Below are 20,764 nucleotides of genomic sequence, written 5' to 3' on the forward strand. Positions count from 1 at the left end.
TAACTTTAAAGTATGAAATATCATTGCCCTTTCTTCTATAGCATCACAAGTCTTTTTTAACATTTTTTTAGAAAGTAGAAAAGTAATTGTTAGATTATAGCTTTATTTTACCTTCATTCAGAACACAAGGTTTCCAGAAGCAAATCTGTTCCATAGAGAAAAACTGAGCACCAAGAGTAGTGTTAGCTGCCCAATATCCAAACATCTCCACCATTAGACTATGGCTCTTCCCAAAGAAACTTTGATTTAAAACAAACAAAATAAGTCTAAATAAACTCCCACATGACAATGTCTTGAGAAAGAAGATTGGCCCCATTCCCAGCCACAGTGTGAATCCAGATTGGTCTAAACCAATTACAATGTTATCATTCCTCTCACCGGTGACTGATTCAGACATGGGCATGGGCAACAGCATGCGAGAGACAATCTGTTGGGAGTCTTCTGGGAATGACTTCTTCACTCTTAGAAGAGACGTGTGTGCTGAGCCAGCTTCTTCCACAGGATCTTGTTGCACCGAGATGTGCTACCTGTGGAGCAAGTACGTGCGCAGAGCTCATGCTCTGGGGACAGGTTAAGCCAAATGAAAAAAAAAAAAAAAATGAAATAGATTCTCAATAACACCCTTGAATCTTAATGTTAACTTGTGATTCTCTGGGACATCTTGTTATGTGAGGTAAGAAATGTCTTTATTATTAAGCCAATTTCAGCTGGATACACACAATGCTATAGGCCAAAAGTGCCTCTAAAATTTCTCTCTCAGATTTGCTCTTCCTGAACACCACAGAGTTCAGCATAGAGGTGTGCTAATCCCTGGCAAATGCCTTAAAGCCACCACAAAAGGAGCCCACAAGCCTGCATTGCTTGATATGGCAAATGGCAGAAAAAGTCCTATATGAAATGACAAAAGGGTATTAGACGGTAGCCTTGGCACATAATGAGGACTTCGAGTAAACAGGGTAAGAGAACCCAGAAGAGGCTGGGAGGGTTTGACGTCTAATCATCAGATTCATCTCCTCTCTGGGCTCACAGTTAAACTGCATGATTCAGCCTCCCTGGAGGCTAAGTTCTTCTACTCAGAGTAAGGCATGAAGTGGAAATGTATGCCACTTTTAGACCAGGCCATAGAAACTTCCCAGGTGTCTCCTCTGGGCCCCTTTCCCCTTTCAGCTGGTTGGATAGGAAGGGACCCTAGTTAAGAATGACTCTGGAAGTTACCAGTTGAAGGTAGATGAGTGTCTTTATGAAAGTGAAACCTCTGCACACTGCCTTTCTCAGCTGGTAAGGAATATTCACAATGGACTATTAACCCTGAACAAGATATAAACTTTTATTGCTTCATATTACCAAGTTTTGGAGACTTGGTTTTCACAATAGCTGATATTACAGCTTTAATTAATATTGCAACCTTTCAGAGTTTTGACGAATAGTGCTATGACTGATCTGAACAAGTGAATTAATGTAATCTGAGCTTATAAATAAGGAAACTGAGGATATGAAAATTAAGCATGTTTCCCCAGATTTTCAGACAGTAAGTTATGGAACTGGCCTAGACCTCAGCTGCTTTGAGCCCAACCCCAGTTCCTTTGAACTCCCATCCTGCAAAAGGAGACTAAAAAATTCCAACTTGGGCACAAGATTTGAATACTAATATTGATGTACATATATCAGAAAAGATTAATCCTATGTGAACTAAACATTGGAGATTATTGTGTTGTGACTAACTGGCCCCTAAATCCACTGATTTTAACTTTGTATTAAGCTTTACTTGAATTCAGATTTGCAAGTATTATCATGAAATTAATACCCTCCATGTCTCAGTAGGTTGATATGGAATATTGCTACCATTTTTATCGTTTTATTTTTATTTACTTTGTGATTATATCTATTTCATTTCTTTTATTTTTAGCATATAATTTATGTTTCTAATGAATCCCTACTAGTATTTGGCATCAGCATTTTACAATATCAAAATAAATCAACCATGTTTTTCCTCTTCCCTTTAAATAGTACTTTCTCATAAAAATTTACATGCTCTTAGTATAGAAAAACATTTAAAAATCATCTTTACAGTGAGGTTTTTCACTCCTATAATTGAAGGATATAGACAGGCAAGGGAAAGAGACTGCAAGTACTATTTGACAACATATTAGAATTGGAGGTATCAATATAAACTCGTTTCTAGCTTAATATAGATGTAGGTATATAAATAACTATTTATAGATATGCACATATACAAATTAGTATATACCTACAATTTCCTTTTTCTGTCAGTTGACAGGAGTTAGAAGCAATGAAACCCCAATAACAACCAGTACATCTAGCACCTAAATACTTGTTTTTAATATCTTTCTCCAAAAACAAAAATCAGGGCTTTTTGAAGAAATGTCCTGATTCCAGGACACATGCAAGAGTATGAGTCTGGGGCATTTTGTAGTATCAGAAAATCATGAATATTTTTAAAAAGAAAGCAGCACCTCAAGATAATGCAGTATACAAAGTGACACAGTAGTCAACAGAAAGAATTCCCAATGGCCAAATTTGGAACAATTTGAGCAAAAAAGTTGAATTATAACCCAAAGTAAAAAGCAAAGAAAGAAATATCTGCAAACAGTCACAAGTCCCTACCAGCATAAAAGATTGATTCAATGAATGAATAGAAAGAATATACTGTTACTCTGAGGAGAATTCCAAATAACTTAAACAGACTCCAACCTCAAGGAGGAAGGAGGTGGAGTATATTCCCTACTCCTCAAATATGAACAGCACATAGTGATTTCTATTCCAAAGAATACAGTGTGGAAGACAATAAATTATTAAACAAGCACTACTTTAGGTGGGAATCATGGTTCAAATCAACAGAATTAATCACACTGACATGACGTGATGGAAATGGCACTTTATCTCCACGTTCTTCCTCTCCAAAACCTTTATCCCGAGTCAAATCATGAGGCAAACATCAGAATATTCAAAAAAAAATGAGGAACATTCTATAAAGTATCTGACTAGTGCTCGTCAAAGCTGTCATGGTCATCAAAGACGAGAAAAGTCTGAGAAACCAACCCAGCCAGAAGGGGCCTAAAGAGACATGATTACCGAATGTAATGCGGTATCCTTAATGTGGATTTTTTTTTTTTTTTTTGACAGGCAGAGTAGACGGTGAGAGAGACAGAGAGAAAGGTCTTCCTTTTGCCATTGGTTCACCCTCCAATGGCTGCTGCAGCTGGCGCACCACGCTGATCCGAAGGCAGGAGCCAGGTACTTATCCTGGTCTCCCATGGGGTGCAGGGCCCAAGTACTTGGGCCATCCTCCACTGCACTCCCGAGCCACAGCAGAGAGCTGGCCTGGAAGGGGGGCAACTGGGACAGAATCCGATGCCCCGACCGGGACTAGAACCCGGAGTGCCGGTGCTGCAAGGTGGAGGATTAGCCTAGTGAGCCGTGGCGCCGGCTTAATGTGGATCTTAGAACAGAAAAAAGGACATGAGAAATCTGGATAAAGTATGGAATTCAATTGATAATATTATATCTGAATTGTTTCATTACTATAACAACTATGGCATACCAATATAAGATAATTATAAGGTAATCTGAATGTGGTTTATAAAGAAATTTCTGTGCCACCTGAAGATTTTCTATAATCAAACTTATTAAAATTAAGAAGTTTATTTTTTAAAAAAATCACAATCCCATCATCTAGTAATTAGCTCAAATATTTTAATACAGATTTCATCCCTTTTCTATGCACATATTTTTATTTTTCAAAGTGGTTTCATGCTATATACAATTCCCCCCCTTAATGATTAGTGAATGTATTTCCATTTCATTATAATCCTACAATACAATTTGTATTACATCAGAGTAGTTCATGTTGAGGATATGTCATATATTATTTTGTTAATTATATATTGGAATCTTCACACATCTCTTAATCTAAGGAAATATGACAAATGGAGAGAGTGAGCAAAGAGGAATTCTGACATGTTTGCTCATTGTAATAAAGAAGTAGGTCTGCCTGATACTACGGGGAAAACACAATGGGAAAAGAACACAGACACTAGTCTGAGCTTCATAATTAACTTTGAATGTGGCTTTGAAGTCTGAATCTCTATAGTTCCTAGTGTCCTTATTTCTAAAATGGACCACATCATTATTCAACATTCCTAAAATCTATTATTGTATATTTTTCAAAATGGCTATTTCTTAGAAAATTGACCAAGTATATGTAACTCGATAGAGTGTGACACATTTCCTCTACTAAATAACCCACAACTCCCCATCATGTGGCATTAATGGAATACATTATATGAAATGATAGGAAGATCTGACGACTGGATGCCAAGGTGCCTCTTCTCTCTAAAGGAGAGGAAATACTGGTCTACGAATGTTGCAAAGAAATTCTGTTCAGCTGAACACAAGGAAAGGCAATCAAACTATGGAATGGGCTTCCAAGAAAAATAAATGAGTTCTTAGATGTGGCTAGTATAGCATGGACCAAGTGGAGAGCCACCACGGATATTACAAAAATTATTCATGTACTCAGTAGGAATTCAAACTGAATGGTCACTGATGTTCTTAAAGTTGTATTTATGAAATGCATGAAATGTGTATACTTTAAACAAAAAGTTTCTAGGAAAAAATTAAAGTCAGACACAGAAAGACAAAAAAAATTTAAGTGGATGGAATCTTTCTTTAATCTGGTATACAACATCATGCTGTAGATCTGTCCTTAAGCACCACCCCTATTTCTGAGCCCTCTACTGTCTCATTGGCCTCTTAAATGAAGAATCAATTCCACTAGAAAAAATAAAAGGCCTCTATTAAGAGGATGAGTCCTTTGGCTTGTTTGTATGCATAGATGGGTTCCTCTCTAGGCATCTAATGAAGAACAGGTCCTTTCTCTGTTATTAAAAAAGTCTGCTTGCAACATCTCCCGAAGACCAATCTTCTCTATGAAGTTGTTCTGAAGGGAACAGAAAGTTTGGAAAGCAGGTCTCCAGTCCACAATCAAACTTTAAAATTTGTCCTCAATATGTCTTTATATTCTTTCTAGAGTATCCACTGGTGAAAATCTAAACTAGACAAAACAAAAATTTAAAAAAAAGGAAGATACACAGACACACAAGCACACAGTAATAACAAAATTTGAAGCTGATCTGATCTGAGGGTGAGGGTTCCTTACTCTCACACCTCTGGGTGCTAAGGGAGGAACTGTACCTTGTAGAAGTGTTCTCTCTCATAAGGTGAAGGACACCCCTGTTCAAGTCACATCATGTGTGTGTTTCCCCACCCTGACCAGCTCTCTTCAGGCCAAAAAAAAAAAAAAAAAAAAACCGCTACCTAATGTATGTCAAGGAGTGCTTGTTTCTGAAATTCTTGCAGGAGGAAATAAGATATCCAAAGTTAAATGGCTTGAAAAAGTGCTCCGAAGTGAGGGATGGAAGAGGAAAGGGGGGGGGGGGGGGGGCATGTCCAGGAGCCTGAAACCAGCTTTAAGAATTCTCTATTCTTAAACCTCAGAAGTACAGAATGTAATGATTTAATGAAAGTTCATATATTGCCCGTAGATCTTCACTTTACACACACACACACACACACACCCTAAATCACACTTCTATGTGCAAATGCTTCCTCTCCAGTCACCAAAGCAGAGAAGGGATGCAGGCAGTCCCAGGAGACCACGAATGGGTGGGATCTCTGGTAGCCCTCAGCTCCAGGGGACCAGCCTGCAGGGGTGATAGGGCAGAAGGCATTGCAAAGAAATCCTTTGCATGCTTTGTGGTATGTTAAAAATGCAGCATCATCCTCTCTGTTCCTTTTCTTCTGACAAAAAGCCCAAGTCAAGGGCTCAGAGAAGCTAGAGGGGCAAGAGGGCTGCCTCCCCAGCGAGCGCTATTGGCACTTCACCCATTTCCTCTCTCATTCATTCTGCCCGGGAGGTTAGAGGGAAAACAAAACTCTAAAAATAACTGCCAGCATTTAAAAAGAGAAAAAGAAAAAAGAAAGAAAGAAAAAGAAAGAAAAGCTTAGCTATCCCCTCGCCCCCCCCCCCCCAAAAAAAATCCTGCTCCCGCCCTTCACTTCTCCCGCCTCCCTCCCTCCCCCCATGGGACACATGTCTGCTTCTTACAACACCGAGGCACATGGTTCCAGTTAGGCACCGAACCCCACCAGGAACGAGAGGAAATCCACCTCTGTGGGACGCTCCGCACGGAACCACCTCCAGCGCGGGAGGCCGGGGGACTGCAGCACCGAGATGAAGGGCTAGACCGAGGGAACGCTGCTCATGCGGTGAGAGGCAGCGCGGGAGGCGGCGAGGGCGCGGGGAGGCCGGGGAGGGGGTGGGCCCGCGGCGCCCCCGCAGCGCCCGCTGCCCGCCCCCGCGCGCGCTGTCGATATTTGCCCGCCTTGCTGCAACTTGCTGCAGTGTTTGAAAGAGTAGTAGGAGCGCATGGAGGTGGGGCCGGGGAAAGACCAGGCGGAGCGGTTGGAGGGGGGAGAGCGTGGAGGGGGTGGGGAAGCAGCGGCGGTGGGGAGGGGGGCTGGCCCCCGAGGGACGGGGATGGGGGAGAGAGGGGTAGCCCGGCGCTTACACATGTCACATGTGCTTTTTAAGACGGCCGGGAGCGCCTGCGAGCTGGATCTGGTGGAGGATGCTGCGGCAGGTGCTTCGCAGAGGGCTCCAGTCGTTCTGCCACAGGCTGGGCTTGTGCGTGAGCCGGCACCCGGTCTTTTTCCTCACCGTGCCCGCAGTCCTGACCATCACCTTCGGCCTCAGCGCGCTCAACCGCTTCCAGCCCGAGGGCGACCTGGAGCGCCTGGTCGCTCCCAGCCACAGCCTGGCCAAGATCGAGCGCAGCCTGGCCAGCAGCCTTTTCCCCCTGGACCAGTCCAAAAGCCAGCTCTATTCGGACTTACACACCCCTGGGAGGTATGGCAGGGTGATCCTCCTCTCCCCACCCGGGGACAATATTTTGCTCCAGGCTGAGGGGATCCTGCAGACCCACCGAGCCGTGCTGGAAATGAAGGTGAACCACAAGGGCTATAATTATACTTTTTCCCATCTGTGTGTGTTGAGAAATCAGGATAAGAAATGCGTGCTGGATGATATTATTTCAGTGCTAGAGGATCTCAGGCAGGCTGCCGTCTCCAATAAGACAACAGCCAGGGTGCAAGTGAGGTATCCCAACACTAAATTAAAGGTATGCTCCTCCTGCATGCTTCTGCCAATTAAAGAGGCAGCACTTCATTTCTTGCCCTAAACAAGCAAAGAAAATGCAGAGGTCTCATCCTTAAGACTCGGAAGCTGACGCTTCTTTCATTTCTGGTGGGGGGTAAAGATGGGCAACCGAGCGAAGAAAACAGGCAATGAATGGCACGAATAGATACAAAGAAATTCAATGCCAAACCAAAAAAAAATTGCCAAAAATGAACCAAAAAAAATGGAAAAAAAAGTTTTTGAGACCCTGCAATTACATCTTTGTTCAGGGTTAATAAATCAGTGAATGGAAGGGGGAGGGGGAATCCTGATCAATTTGGGGGATTTCTTTTCATATGGGGCTCAATGTATTTCTTATTACTGATTACACATCTCACCTGGTGCCATATCCACCTATTTACATCTTCAGCTTGGCTTGATTTTGACATGTAGGGAGTTTGTATTTTGGTGCCCTGTGAATGTATGTCTGAAAGCAGTGGGTTATGACTGTAGTGGGGATTCCAGGAATTATGTGTATGTGAGTTTGCATAGCAAAAGAAGCAGAAATTTTTTTACATATCAAAGTAGGGATCTGCACCTACATTATGTGCTAGTTCACTGAGTCCTATTACCTTTCTTTTCCATAAAATGTCCAAACCAAAGCATGATTATTATAATGACTTAACAATAGAAAAGAAAAAATTTGCATGGTCAGCAAAAATTGCAAAGAATGAGTATTTCAACCTTAAATATATTGTGTCTCTTTAGACCCTCATTTCAAATTTTGTTGCTCAAATGTGGTTTCTGAACTCATTCTACACTGTCAGGATTGAGCTGCTGCAGGCAATGAGGCATGCAGTCTCCAGGTGACTGAAGTTTCAGGGACAAATGTGACTTCCAAGAGAGTCACTGCACCATTTGTATGCTTGACCCTGTGCATGCTCAGAAGCTGCACAACCAAGAATTCCCAAGACAGGTGTTTCCCAAGAAGAAGAAATACTCTTTCTTCTAAAATGTGAAAGGATATATTTTCATGAAAATAATGTAAAAAGAAAAATCCAATTTTCAATGCATGGACAGCCCAATATAAAAGAAAATCCTTTATTATTTGTTCAAATAGCATCTATACACAAATAAAATAATTTTGAGAAATTTTGAGATTAAAAATAACTCTTTCCTGGATAAAGAAGGAGTTAATGTGTTCAGAAACTAGATTCCTTAGGAACCCCAACCTACTTCCTTTTCCTAAGGTGCACTTGTTTAAATGGATCCAGGGGATGGCAAGAGTTTCAGCTTTCCCCAGCTGAGCATTCCCTTGATGTTATTGAAACTAGACAGATGATTCATCATCTTTAAATCTAGGCAAGGGCTTGCTTGCTTCACACTTATTGATGGGAGCATGATGGATATGTGTGGTTGGGCAGCATGCTTTTCATTTCCTGAATCCTTTGCCATCAACATTATTGCTTGCTAAAGAAAGGATGTGGTGGAGAGGTAATCTTCCTAGCCCATAAACCTTTAACTGAGTTATTCCTGTGCCAATTATCTGGACTTTAAAAAAATTGAAACTATTACGTATTTAAACTTCAATTTGTTTTTCTTATTTAGTCAATTTTCAGTTGATTAACATGCATTATTAGTTGGGTCTCTTACTGCGTTTATTCACCAGTACTTTCCAGGGGTAAGAACTTTGTCAAATCAGCCACTGTGTATGTTTTGTTTATCTGGCAATATCATTTTGACATTTACAGTGCAAATCCATGAGATATTCAGCCTACTCCCTTAATAATCATTGGATCTGCTCCTGTAATTACTCTTCTAGGCACATGAAACCCAATTTGTGCAAGAAAAGCAAAATTCTAAATCTTATGGAGCTTAAAAGCGGTGGATGTCAGCATCCTTACCCAGGGTTACCTGCAAATAGGGACTGCCATCTTGGGATACACCAATGAGCCAACATAGTGACGGGCTTGTAATAGCTACTCCATCCAAACTTTGTGACTGGTTATTTGATCAATAAACATCTTAGTGGGAGTCAGTGAATAATCACCAAAAGTGGAATAATTGATTACAAATGTTATTACAGTAACAGTAGAATTATTCCATCAATCATAAAATGAACAGAAGTATTGAACATGTGTGAAAGGTCTCATTCTGTTATATTCTAATATCTATTCTAATATCGATGTTTCCTCAGATATGTTGGTTTGACTTTCTCTGCATGGAATCTGTGGGGTGGTCCTTAAAATGTGTGTAGGTAAATGAGCCTTTTGTGATCTTCTGAGACCAATGAATTCTCTCAAGAGTCCAGATATAATTTCACAGACACTCATGAAATGAAAAGTATTTCATGAATACCATCTATGCCTAGAATTCTCCTAGAGGATCTCCAAGGACTCTGAGGATCAACACCTTGACACAGAGCAATAAGAGTTGCCTTTTGTTTTAATTTAAGTAGTGTATAGAAATTATTTCAACTCACATTTGACAGAAGTTCTTGAACTATGCCTCTGTAATGCTACTGCATGCTAAGGTTTGAGAACTGGTGTACAAAGTTTGAGGGAAATTTTTATGTGAATGTTTCAGCTCTCTAATTTATTTTGCTTTCCTCTATTATACATGTGTCACCACTCTTCCCTACTCTATATAATATGAAAAATGTTAGTTATCCGAAATTGCTACTGGTTGGCAGGAATCAGAAGTTGAGGAAAATTGCAGAATAAATAGCAATGTCTGGATAATATAAGTGGGAAGTAGCAATCACTTGACATGAAAGAAACAGCCATTAGGAGCTGGAGGATAGTCTGAAGATGTATAAGCACTGAATGATAAAGAAAATTATGAGAAACCTGAATTGTGAAAATCAAAAGGTTATCTTCGAAATATCATTAAAACACCAAAGTAGCCCTGAGCACAGAAAGGTTTAGAACTTCTGATAAACATAAATGTCTTAACAAGCTGATCCAGACTAATAGGCCCACAGAAAGTTGTCATGTATGCAAATCCAAAGAGAGACTTAGATAAAGTTGCAATGAAAAAAGTAGTGGCCAGCTTAGGCTACTACAGAAGAAATGGAATATACACAGAATTTCAAAAGCTATGTAGAAATGATACCACAATTTGAGGTCCCTACATTTATATAATACAAACTCTATAATTATTCCTTTCATTGTGATATAAAAGTTATATCCCTGATTAAACAAAAAGGTCATGTCATATATTCCTTTTGTGCAAATCACTTCTCCCACCCTAATGTAGTCTGAGTGGTAGACAAGGTAGTAGATAGTATTTACAATGAACATTCATTATTTTATTAATTTGTGCATTTACACTGCAATATCACAAGACTATCATACATTTTCAACACTCTGTGGTATGCTTTTGTTTTAAAGGTATGACCCATATTCTCCAGATTTCCATAAAATGCCCTTGATCCCACTAATTTAGGAGTGATTTATTTACTTAATAAAACATGCTTATCATACATATCATGAAAAGTAATCCAGAGTGGCCAGGTTGGATTTTTAAGTAAAATGCTTAACATAATGCTGAAACCACAGCTTTGATTAAAGTGAGACATTCAAAAATCCTTCAGCAAGGACTATTCTGCACTCCAGGAAACGTTTTCATTATTAGTCAAGAAGCTCACCCTGTTGCAGCTAATATTTCTGTGTTTCTTAGGTAACCCATGATAACCTCACTTCTCCACCTGGCTACTCCATGACAGTAAAAATCCTCATGTGCTCCCAGTTCTTTCTTTTGACTACAGCAAAAAACACGATAAAGAGGAAGCAGACACATGTGATCTTTGGACATGGTTTTGACTGTGAGTCCATATCTCAACATCCTGGCAAAGTGGTGATAAAGAAATGAAGTTAATTTGATTTCCCTGTAGCCTTCCCATTATATTCAATTAATAACCACACCTATGAACAGATATTTAAGTGAAGCCAGTATATGCATTAGTGCACCACATTTAAGAACAGGAGCAAAGGTAAACTTTCTTGCTTCTTAACAGAAGACATTATTTTGGATATATTTTAGGCACTGCCTCCAGGTTTAGAAGGTGTTGCAATTCATTATTAGTTATAATCTAAATGAAAGGACAATATAAGCCAACATGAAAAATGAGAATCAGCATTATTTTTAAGGATTTCCAAGAAAAGGTGTTCTAGAGACCTCTTTCCCCTATGTCATTCTAAAATTTAAGACATGCATGTCAGGAAGTCCCCAGTATTTTGACTTAGGCTTACCTATATGACTCTGTCTCTTAATAGGGGGAAACACCACTATCTTTTGAATGGTTGGTTTGTGTCCTAAGTGGTGCTAGGGATTTTATACATAGCATGTCATTTAATTTTTACAAGTTTATAAGTCAGGGGAATATTTTTCCCATATTCTATGTAAGATAATTGAAGACCAATAGGCTAAATGACTTCCATGATATTTTGAAACTGGTATATGTTGGGGCTGGGATTTTAAATATAGGCTTCTCATATCAAGGTGCATATTCTCAAACATAGTGCTTTATCATGTTCTAGCACATGTGGAACTGTTCTCTGTCACTACAGCCCTTTGTCCTAAGAAAAAAGTAGGGCCATAATTCCTTAGAAGTCTCAAATTTTAAAAGAACACTAATTAGCTTTCACACCATCAGCTTTTCTCAGAATGTCCTCATAAGAAAGTGACATGGAATGCAGCTTCTGGTTTGGGCAGACTCCTACTATCTGCCCGATGTGAAACCTGCCACAGAAAGTTTAGCAAATTACTCATTGGCTACTGATTTCACCTTTAATGTTATTTCCCACCAACTCAGAACTAAATTAAGGCTCCAGGTTCAGCTAAATGCTAAATGCTCATAATGTGGCCCAAGGTTTTCAGCCAAGCACTCCTGATACAAGCAAGCTTGGATATTTCTGGCTTAATTTGGAACTGGAAAAAAATAATTGTTAAGATAGCAACAGTACATGCACTCGAAATTGAGAAATATTCTGGACACCTGAGTTCTTACCCCAGGTCTTTAAAGACTGGTTGTGTGACATTAAACAGGTCTCATAAATGATTTGGGTGTCAGCTTCTAAATCTATAGTGAACAGAACCTGGTTAGAGGATTGCAAGGATTCATGTCAAACAACGCAGTTCTAGGACTGTTAGGCAACATCATAGGATGCGGTTACTAACAGTGAATTTGATGACTTTGTTCTAGGGTACACAAGAGGTCTTCAAAAAGCTCATGGAAAATGTATATTAGGAAAAAATGTAGTTTTCATATTTTTGTAAAAAAATAACATTTTAATTGCATTTTTTCTATGAATTTTTTGAGATCCCTCAGATTTCCTTGGGAGTCAAGTATATGTGCTTGATTAGATTTGAACAATACTGTTGAAATCTATTAATTACAATGTCTGAACTCAATGATTGTACATATGTATTTCCTGATCACCACATCAGGGTTAAGTCATTGACTATTCTCAGCACCAAACGTGTGCTAGTCTTGCTTGATAGTAGGCCCTCATTCCTGCTTCTTGGCTTTAGCAAAGACTCACTTTAAACAAATTAAATATTTTTCATAGGTGCTTACTCATATTCTTTATATTCTTTTCCATTTTTAATATTCAAGGACAAAGGATTAAAAAAAAGACAGACTAAAAATGGTTTTCTGCATTCTCCTTCCCATTTTCTTACCCACAGCTGACTGATGACAGTTTTGTCAGTGGTCCTGGACCACTAAGGGCTTGGAGTAGCAGTGGGAAGAAGTCAAGGCAACCTGCCAAAGGACAGAAGTACATGAGGGGGCTAAGCTCCGCCCCAACCCCTACTCTGGGACTTTAACCAACAATTCATTCTAACAGTTATTTTCTTAATATTTTTCATTGTAAAATATTATAACAACTGAAACAATCTTTATGTTATGCTTTTCAAAATACATTGTGTTTGGAGACTGTTTTTCATTTTAATTCATTAGCTATTATGTGGTAATTCGACCACATGATTTTGAATTGTATTCTGGAGTTGATTAGCATATGCTAGACCTAATACATCTACAATATGCAGCTACAATGCTTCCTATAAAAATTTTATCTTTATCTTGAATATTATTTATGTATTTATTTGAGAAGTAGACAGAGAGAGATGGACAGGGAGAGCTCCCATCTGCTGGTTCACTCCCCACATGCCTACAGGAGCCAGAGCTGGATGGAGCCAACCGGAGAGCTAGGAACTCAATGCATGTCTCCCACACAGAAGACAAGGACTCAATATTTTTGAGCCATAATTGGTGACTCCCAAGTTATTCATTGCCAGGAATCTGGAGTCAAAAGTCAGAGTCAAGGACCAGAGTTGTGGCGTAGCAGGTCAGGGCACTGCAACACTGGCATCTCATTTGATTGCCAATTCAAGTCCCAGCTGCTCCACTTCCGATCAAGCTCCCTACTAAAGGCCTTGGAAAAGTAGTGGAAGATGTCCCAAGTCCTTGGACCCCTGAATCCAGGTGGGAGACCCGGAAGAAGCCCCTGATTCCTGGCCTCAGTCTGGCCATTGCAGCCATTTGGGGAGTGAACCAGTGAATAGAAGATCTCTGTCTCTTTCTGTAACTCTGCCTTTCAAATAAACAAATAAATAGATCTTTTAAAATTTTTAAAAAAGGAAGCCAGAGCTAGGAAACAAACACAAATACTCCAACAAGGAATGCCACTGGGCTAAATACCCTCTCCATAAATATTTTTAAAGAAGAAATCTGAGATTTCCAAGCATCTAAATTTGCTAATGATGACTGTTGATTGAAGAGCAGGTATGTTTCTCCCTAATTTAACCAAACAAATCATCCAGGCTCCCTTCCCAGGTGAAATCATGGAAGAGACTCATTTATATGATTGTAGTCCAGGCAAAAGTAATTTCTAGGTAATGCTTCTGACTTAAAGATTTTCCAAATTGCTTTCTAAGCCACAATATCAACTTCATTTTATTTTCTAAGACCTTGCTCCTCAAAGTGCTATGCTTGGACCAGTGGCATTAACATTAGGTGGTAACTTGATAGAAATTAAAACTTTCCAGGGCTAGCCACAGACCTGCTAAGCAGAGCTTGGATTTAACAAGTACTCCAGATGATTTATGCACATATTATAGTTTGAAAAGCTCAGATGCAAAATCTAAGGCTGACAGTGCTCTTAGTATGTAACTTGAATTTAAAACAACATACATTGCTTCACACCAAAAACTCAATAACAGAGCAAAAACACTATAAGAAAATGGAAGTATTGAGCCTCTCACCATTATAATTAGGTGTGTACTAGAAACATCAAAGAAATATCTGGAGAATTACCAAACAGCTATTCCACAATGAAAAAAAATTCTCCTTTCTATCATCTACAGTTGGGCCTGTCAGCTGGTTAAGCTCAAAGTTGATTAATGCTGTTTGCTGTTTTCTTAAAATGTTGAAATTAAATCTACCAATCTTTTTAAGAAAAGAATCATCAGTGTTTTCTTCTCAAGCCCTTCTGCAGTTATTATAGCTGCATTTAGCTCTACTTAGTCCAATTATGTTAATATTACATTAGATCACAAGTATAGGAACCATACATAGGAGCAAGAGTATTTGGGGAAAACGAAATACAAAATTACAGCAGGATATACCTTTAAAGTGGCATTGTAATCCATGCTTTTTCAGATGAGATTATTATGGTAGAGTTGTTCATTGAAATCAAGGCTCATTCTTTCTCACTCAGATGAATTCAGAGCCTCTGAAAGGTGTCTGATGAGCAGCACTCACAAATAAATGGACTGTATTTAGTTACAGAATTTGTACTGGAACAGTGTTTCCCCTCGAGAGCTCCCTCCCAACTTGGAGCGGCCTCACCTGGGATCTTCTAACTTATTTCAGCTGTCTCAAAAGAGATAGGCAGAGGATAGTTTTTTTTTTTTTTTTTTTTTTAAGATTTTATTTATTTGAGAGGTAGAGTTACAGACAGAAAGAGGGAGAGACAGAGAGAGAGGTCTTCCATCTGCTGGTTCATTCCCTAAATGGCTACAATGGCCAGAGCTGCGCCTACCCGAAGCCACCAGCTAGGTGCTTCTTCCAGGTCTCCCACGCAGGTGCAGGGGCCCAAGGACCTGGGCCATCTTCTACTGCTTTCCCAGACCACAGCAGAGAGCTGGATGGAAGAGGAAAAGCCAGGATATGAACCAGTACCCAAATGGGATGCCAGTGCCCACAGGCGGAGGCTTACCCACTACACCACAGGGTTGGCCCCCAGGGACAGTTCTTACCCATGGGTTCTAAAACTGGATTCAACCAATCATGGATTGAAAATATCTCAGGGCTGGTGCTATGGCATAGTGGGTAAAGCTGCCACCTGCAGTGCTGGCAGCCCATATGGGCTCCGGTTCGAGTCCTCGCTGCTCCACTTCCTATCTGGCTCTCTGCTATGACCTGGGGAAGCACTACATGATGGCTCCCAAGACCTTGGGCCCCTGCACCGGAAACCCAGAAGAACATCCTGGATCCTGGATTTGGATCAGTGCATCTCTGGCCATTGCGGCCAACTGAGATGTGAACAAGCAAAAGGAAGAACACCTCTGTCTCTCTCTCTGCCTCAGCCTCTCTGTAACTCTGACTTTCAAGTAAAATAAATATTAAAAAAAGAGAAATATCTCCCTCTCCCCACACACAAAAAGTCAATCTGTATGCAACATGTACAGACTTTTTTGTTCACCATTCTCTAAACAATACAATATGGCAACTGTTTACATGGGATTTACATTTTATTAGTTGCTATAAATAGAGAGGATTTAAAGGATATAGGAGGATAATTATAGGTTATAAGCAAGGAATTTAGTATCTGAGCGTGTCCTGGAACAAATCCCCCACAAAAACCTAGGGAAGACTGTATAGGATCCGGGTTCTGGAAAAACAAGTAACCTGTTTAAAAGGCTCCCATAGCTTAAGAAGATCCAGGAATTCAAGGCAGAATGGCAGTTTAAATGGACATTTAGGGCTCTGCCCCAAAGCTTACTCGTCCTGTTAAATATTTATGTCTTTTTTTCCTCACCTCACCAGATCTCATAATTACATGGAAAAGGAGAATGTTCAGTTCTTGTCAATTCAGGTTATACGAACGTAAGCAAGATGTATTTGTTTTTTAGATTTGTTTATTTGAAAGAGTTACAGAGAGAGAGAAGGAAGGAGAGGGAGGGAGGGAGGGAGGGAGAGAGAGAGAGAGAGAGAGAAAGAAAGAAAGAAAGAAAGAAAGAAAGAAAGAAAGAAAGAAAGAAAGAAAGAAAGAAAGAGGAGAGGAGAGGAGAGGAGAGGAGAGGAGAGGAGAGGAGAGGAGAGGAGAGGAGAGGAGAGGAGAGGAGAGGAGAGGAGAGGAGAGGAGAAAGAGAGATATATCTTCCATCTTCCATCCACTGGTTCACTCCCCAAATGGCCACAATGGCTGGAGCTGGGCCTATCCAAAGCCAGGAGCCAGGAGCTTCTTCCGGGTCTCCCATGTAGGTGCAGAGGCCCAAGGACTTGGGCCATCTTCCACCACTTTCCCAGACCGTAGCAGAGAGCTGGATTGGAAGTGGAGCAGCCAGGACTTGAACCGGCGCCCATATGGGATGCTGGCCCTGCAGGCAGTGGCTCTACCCACTATGCCACAGCGCTGGCCCTGAGCAAGATATAATTTATAGTGCATAGATAATATTCAAAAGTCACTCATATATGCTTTCATTTAGGTAACTACTGTTTTGCTACTTTTCAGGTACAATGTTGGCCACTACAGATTCAGGGAAAAGCAAAACTGATATGGCTGTTGCCCTGAAGGAGCTCGAGTCTAGTGAAAAGAAAAATAAAAGTGCTATAAGACTACATTCAAGTGGAGGTGTTAGAAATAAGCTTCCTGAGGAAGTGATCATGAGCTAAGATTGGAGGAGTGAGAGGGAGTTAATGTGAAGACATAGGTTAGATGTTGGAGACAAGAGTGTGATGGGAAGAGTTTGGTATCTTAAAAGCTTTGAACGAAAACTAATATGGATGGAGACAAATGAGTGGAAACAGTGGTAAGGGCCTTTTGAAGAATTTCTTGAGAGCCAGCATATGTAGCCTAACTTAGAGCAGAGATTTTGGATCCAGATTGGCTAATTTACAACTTACCTGTAATTCCACTAACCCCATGCCTTTGGGAATATTTTTCAGCCTCTTGTAACTCAGTTTTCATATAGTACTGAGTGTATTAAATGACTTCATAATACCTAAAGCAGTGCTCCTCACTCTAATTGTCACCCAGAGCTCACTCTAATTGTCACCCAGAGATACTTTTTTTTTTTGACAGGCAGAGTTAGTGGCATTTTGTGGCATCTCTGTCCTGCTATGTAGTCAAGCTCAGAACGTCAGTCTTCTATCATTAGCTCTTCCTTTCTCTCACCCCACCCACTTAAAACATATACACAGTAATATGTAATTAATTATCAGATCCTGAGCATTCTGCAACAGTGGTTCTGAAAGTGCAATCCTTATATCCGCAGCATCAACATCACCTGGATTCTTGTTAGAAATGCAGATTCGCAAACCTCATCTTGATCTGCTGATATTCTGAGGGTGAGGCCCAAGAAGCTCTAGAGGAGTCTCTGATTTCCACTGAAGTGTGAGAACTACTGTTCTACAGTGTTCTTTTATTTTTTTTTTTTAGATTTATTTTATTTGTAAGGAAGAACTACAGAGAAGCAGAGAGAGAGAGAGAGAGAGAGAGAGGTGTCTTCCATCCGCTGGTTCACTCCCCAGATGGCTGCAACAGCCAGAGCTGTGCCTATCCAAAGCCAGAAGCCAGGAGCTTCTTCCGGGGCTCCCATGCAGGTGCAGCGGCCCAAGCACTTGGACCATCTTCCACTGCTTTCCCTTTCCCAGGCCATAGCAGAGAGCTGGATCAGAAGTGGAACAGCCAGGACTCGAACCATTGCCCATAAAGGATGTCAACACTGCTGGTGATGGTTTTACCCGCTACGCCACAGCGCTCTGTCTTGACTGTATGAGAGTCCTAGATGGAGTTTTAAAATTTCAGATGAGGGGTTCCATCTCCAAAGATTCTTCTTTAATTAACTTGGGGTGGCCTGGGCGTTGTGACTTTTTTTTTTTTTTTTTGACAGGCAGAGTGGACAGTGAGAGAGACAGAGAGACAGAGATCTTCCTTTTCCATTGGTTCACCCCCCAAATGGCTGCTATAGCCGGCAAGCTGCACCGATCCAAAACCAGGAGCCAGGTGCTTCCTCCTGGTCTCCCACATGGGTGCAGAGCCTAAGGACTTGTGCCATCCTCCACTGCCTTCCTGGGCCACAGCAGAGAGCTGGACTGGAAGAGGGGCAACCGGGATAGAATCCGGCGCCCCGACTGGGACTAGAACCCGGGGTGCCAGCACCGCAGGAGGAGGAGTAGCCTAGCGAGGCATGGCGCCGGCCCCTTGTGACTTTTAAAACCCTTCTGATGATTCTAATAAATTACTAAGGTTGAGGACCAAAGTCTGTTTTCACAATTCTTTTCCTTTGCATTTTCCCATCTCTATCTGGGGACTTCATTACTTCTTATCTGTCTTATTTATGTGCAAATATAATCTCTCTCCTTATTTCATACAACCTAGTCTATGTAACAAGATTGTCACATGTTTCTCTTGATTACATTTTCCCCTAATCAACTCTTATAAGAGCTCCCATTTCCTAGAAAAGAGACAACAGTTCCTGATCACGGTCATTGAGAACTTCCCTTGGCTAAGTCTTCCAGTTCACTTGTGGTTTCAGGTGATATTACATCACACATTGCAACAAATAAAAGCAAACATACCCTAAGCTGCATGTACACTATGACCCTTACTTGGATTTTCTTTCACACTGTCAAAATCAAATATCTCTTAAAAGTTGAGGTCCCCAGATCAACTGTTTCATGGTTTCCATAGAACCTCTCTAAGTGCTTCCAGAAGCAGAAAGGACTTTCATACACTTAGAAGATATGTAGTTCTATTAATCTCCGTTTAACCTGTTTTGTAGAGTTATAGTGAGTCTATGCTGAGCTATAACAGTATTGCCTCATGAAATTATTGGGCAGGTAATGCCTTCTCTGCATTAATTAATTTGCCTGTGAGGATACAGCCAACAAGAAAAAAGTCTGCAGGGCAAGCCCTTGGGGAAAGTAGGAAAGGAATAGGACAGCATTCTATTCCATTCCATCTGACATAATATGGCTATATCTATGCCCCAAAAAGAGAGGACTACATTGGAAGCTGTTTCCACAAGTTTTCTGAAATACATGAGGCACAGCATCACAACTTCCAGTTCAGAAAACAAAGGGCCGCCAGAAAAGGAAGAGATATTTTGTACAACTCTACATAGCATCCATATGGCTTAGGTCAAGAGAGACTTCAGAGAGCCAAACGTGGTGTATGCACCTGGTAAGGTTGCCAGATTTAGCAAATAAAAATACTGCACAACATGCTACATTTTAATTTCAGGTTAAAAAAAAAGAGTACGCTTTAGTAAAACTATGTAATAAATACTGTATTTTTGCTTCCCAGAATCTAGATTTAATTGGGTGTTCTATATTTGATTTGGCAATTCTCACACTAAGATAACTCACAAAATCACATCTGGGGACTTCAGTGTGGACCTCAGATTGTCACAGGGATGCCAGGAGCAATTCTAACTCTCAGTAGTGGTAATCAGCCAGGGGGCTAGAGAGGAATATCATGAAATATCTTGTTGGAGACTAGTTAGAGATAATCTAAGGGCCTGTAGAAATACACAGGTGAAAGTTTGCAAGGGCCAGGGTCTTATTTGAATGGGGTTGGGAGAAAGTGAAATTTAAGTTACTCGTGATTTGACCTCATTTGTCTATTTTGACCTTAGGAAAATCCATTTACATTTATTATTTTAACAGTTCCAAGAGACTATATTGGGTAAATAATCCACTCTGCATAAAAGCCTTTTGTTGAAATTTTAACTATAAATGGATGAAATATATGAGAAAATTTGTACTAATGAAAATAATGATGGGTGCATACTAGTGAAATTCATAAAGTTATAGAATGGAAATATTAGCAATCCCAAATCTGGACTTCAGGACAAAACAGGTTATCCTTTAAGTGTATGAAACATTTCACTAAAAATGCTATTAACATTTGTACAATAGTACTAGTAAGTATATGTGCTATTAAAAACTTGTCTCATTTTCCATCAATATTGTACATCTTTGAAGAATAGTTATCATATCAAAGTTACATTTCCAGCCTTCCTCACATAGTTTAAAACCAGAGTCTTGCATAGAAGAAAGCCCTTGGTAAATGAGTTAAATGTAAATGTATTTGTTTAGATATGGGATTCTCATTGAATGATGAATTAGGTGGCTTGGATCTATTTAATCCAACATTTACCATACTTTCTCACTAACAGTATAAAACATTGGATGCCATCCTAATGTTCCATATGTAGTTCTCACATAGTACCCATTCCTCATAGGAAAAGTCTAAACTGTCATTTCTCCCATCTCAGGAACCAGGTCTGCCTTTAGAGTTCACTCTAGGGCATGATCTCTTTAGGGCAGAAGTT

General features: G+C 40.2%; 1 protein-coding gene across 3 annotated transcripts in view; it reads left to right on the forward strand.

The window, feature by feature from the left end:
• The first annotated feature begins 6,120 nt into the window (after positions 1 to 6,120).
• Positions 6,121 to 20,764, forward strand: part of PTCHD4 (patched domain containing 4) — a 218,590-nt gene continuing 203,946 nt past the window's right edge. Inside the window, exons 1-2 of one of the 3 annotated variants that reach the window (XM_089333212.1) lie at positions 6,121 to 6,288; positions 6,614 to 7,025. In XM_089333212.1, coding sequence (XP_089189338.1) covers positions 6,284 to 6,288; positions 6,614 to 7,025 — 417 coding nt within the window. In that variant the 5' untranslated portion in view covers positions 6,121 to 6,283. Of the gene's footprint in view, positions 6,289 to 6,595; positions 7,200 to 20,764 lie in introns of those variants that run through there. The other 2 variants (XM_017345172.4, XM_051854649.3) reach the window with 2 other exon arrangements.

This window comes from Oryctolagus cuniculus, chromosome 5, assembly GCF_051225735.1.
Source record: "Oryctolagus cuniculus isolate XC-2025 breed Fujian yellow rabbit chromosome 5, ASM5122573v1, whole genome shotgun sequence".
Lineage (NCBI taxonomy): Eukaryota > Metazoa > Chordata > Mammalia > Lagomorpha > Leporidae > Oryctolagus > Oryctolagus cuniculus.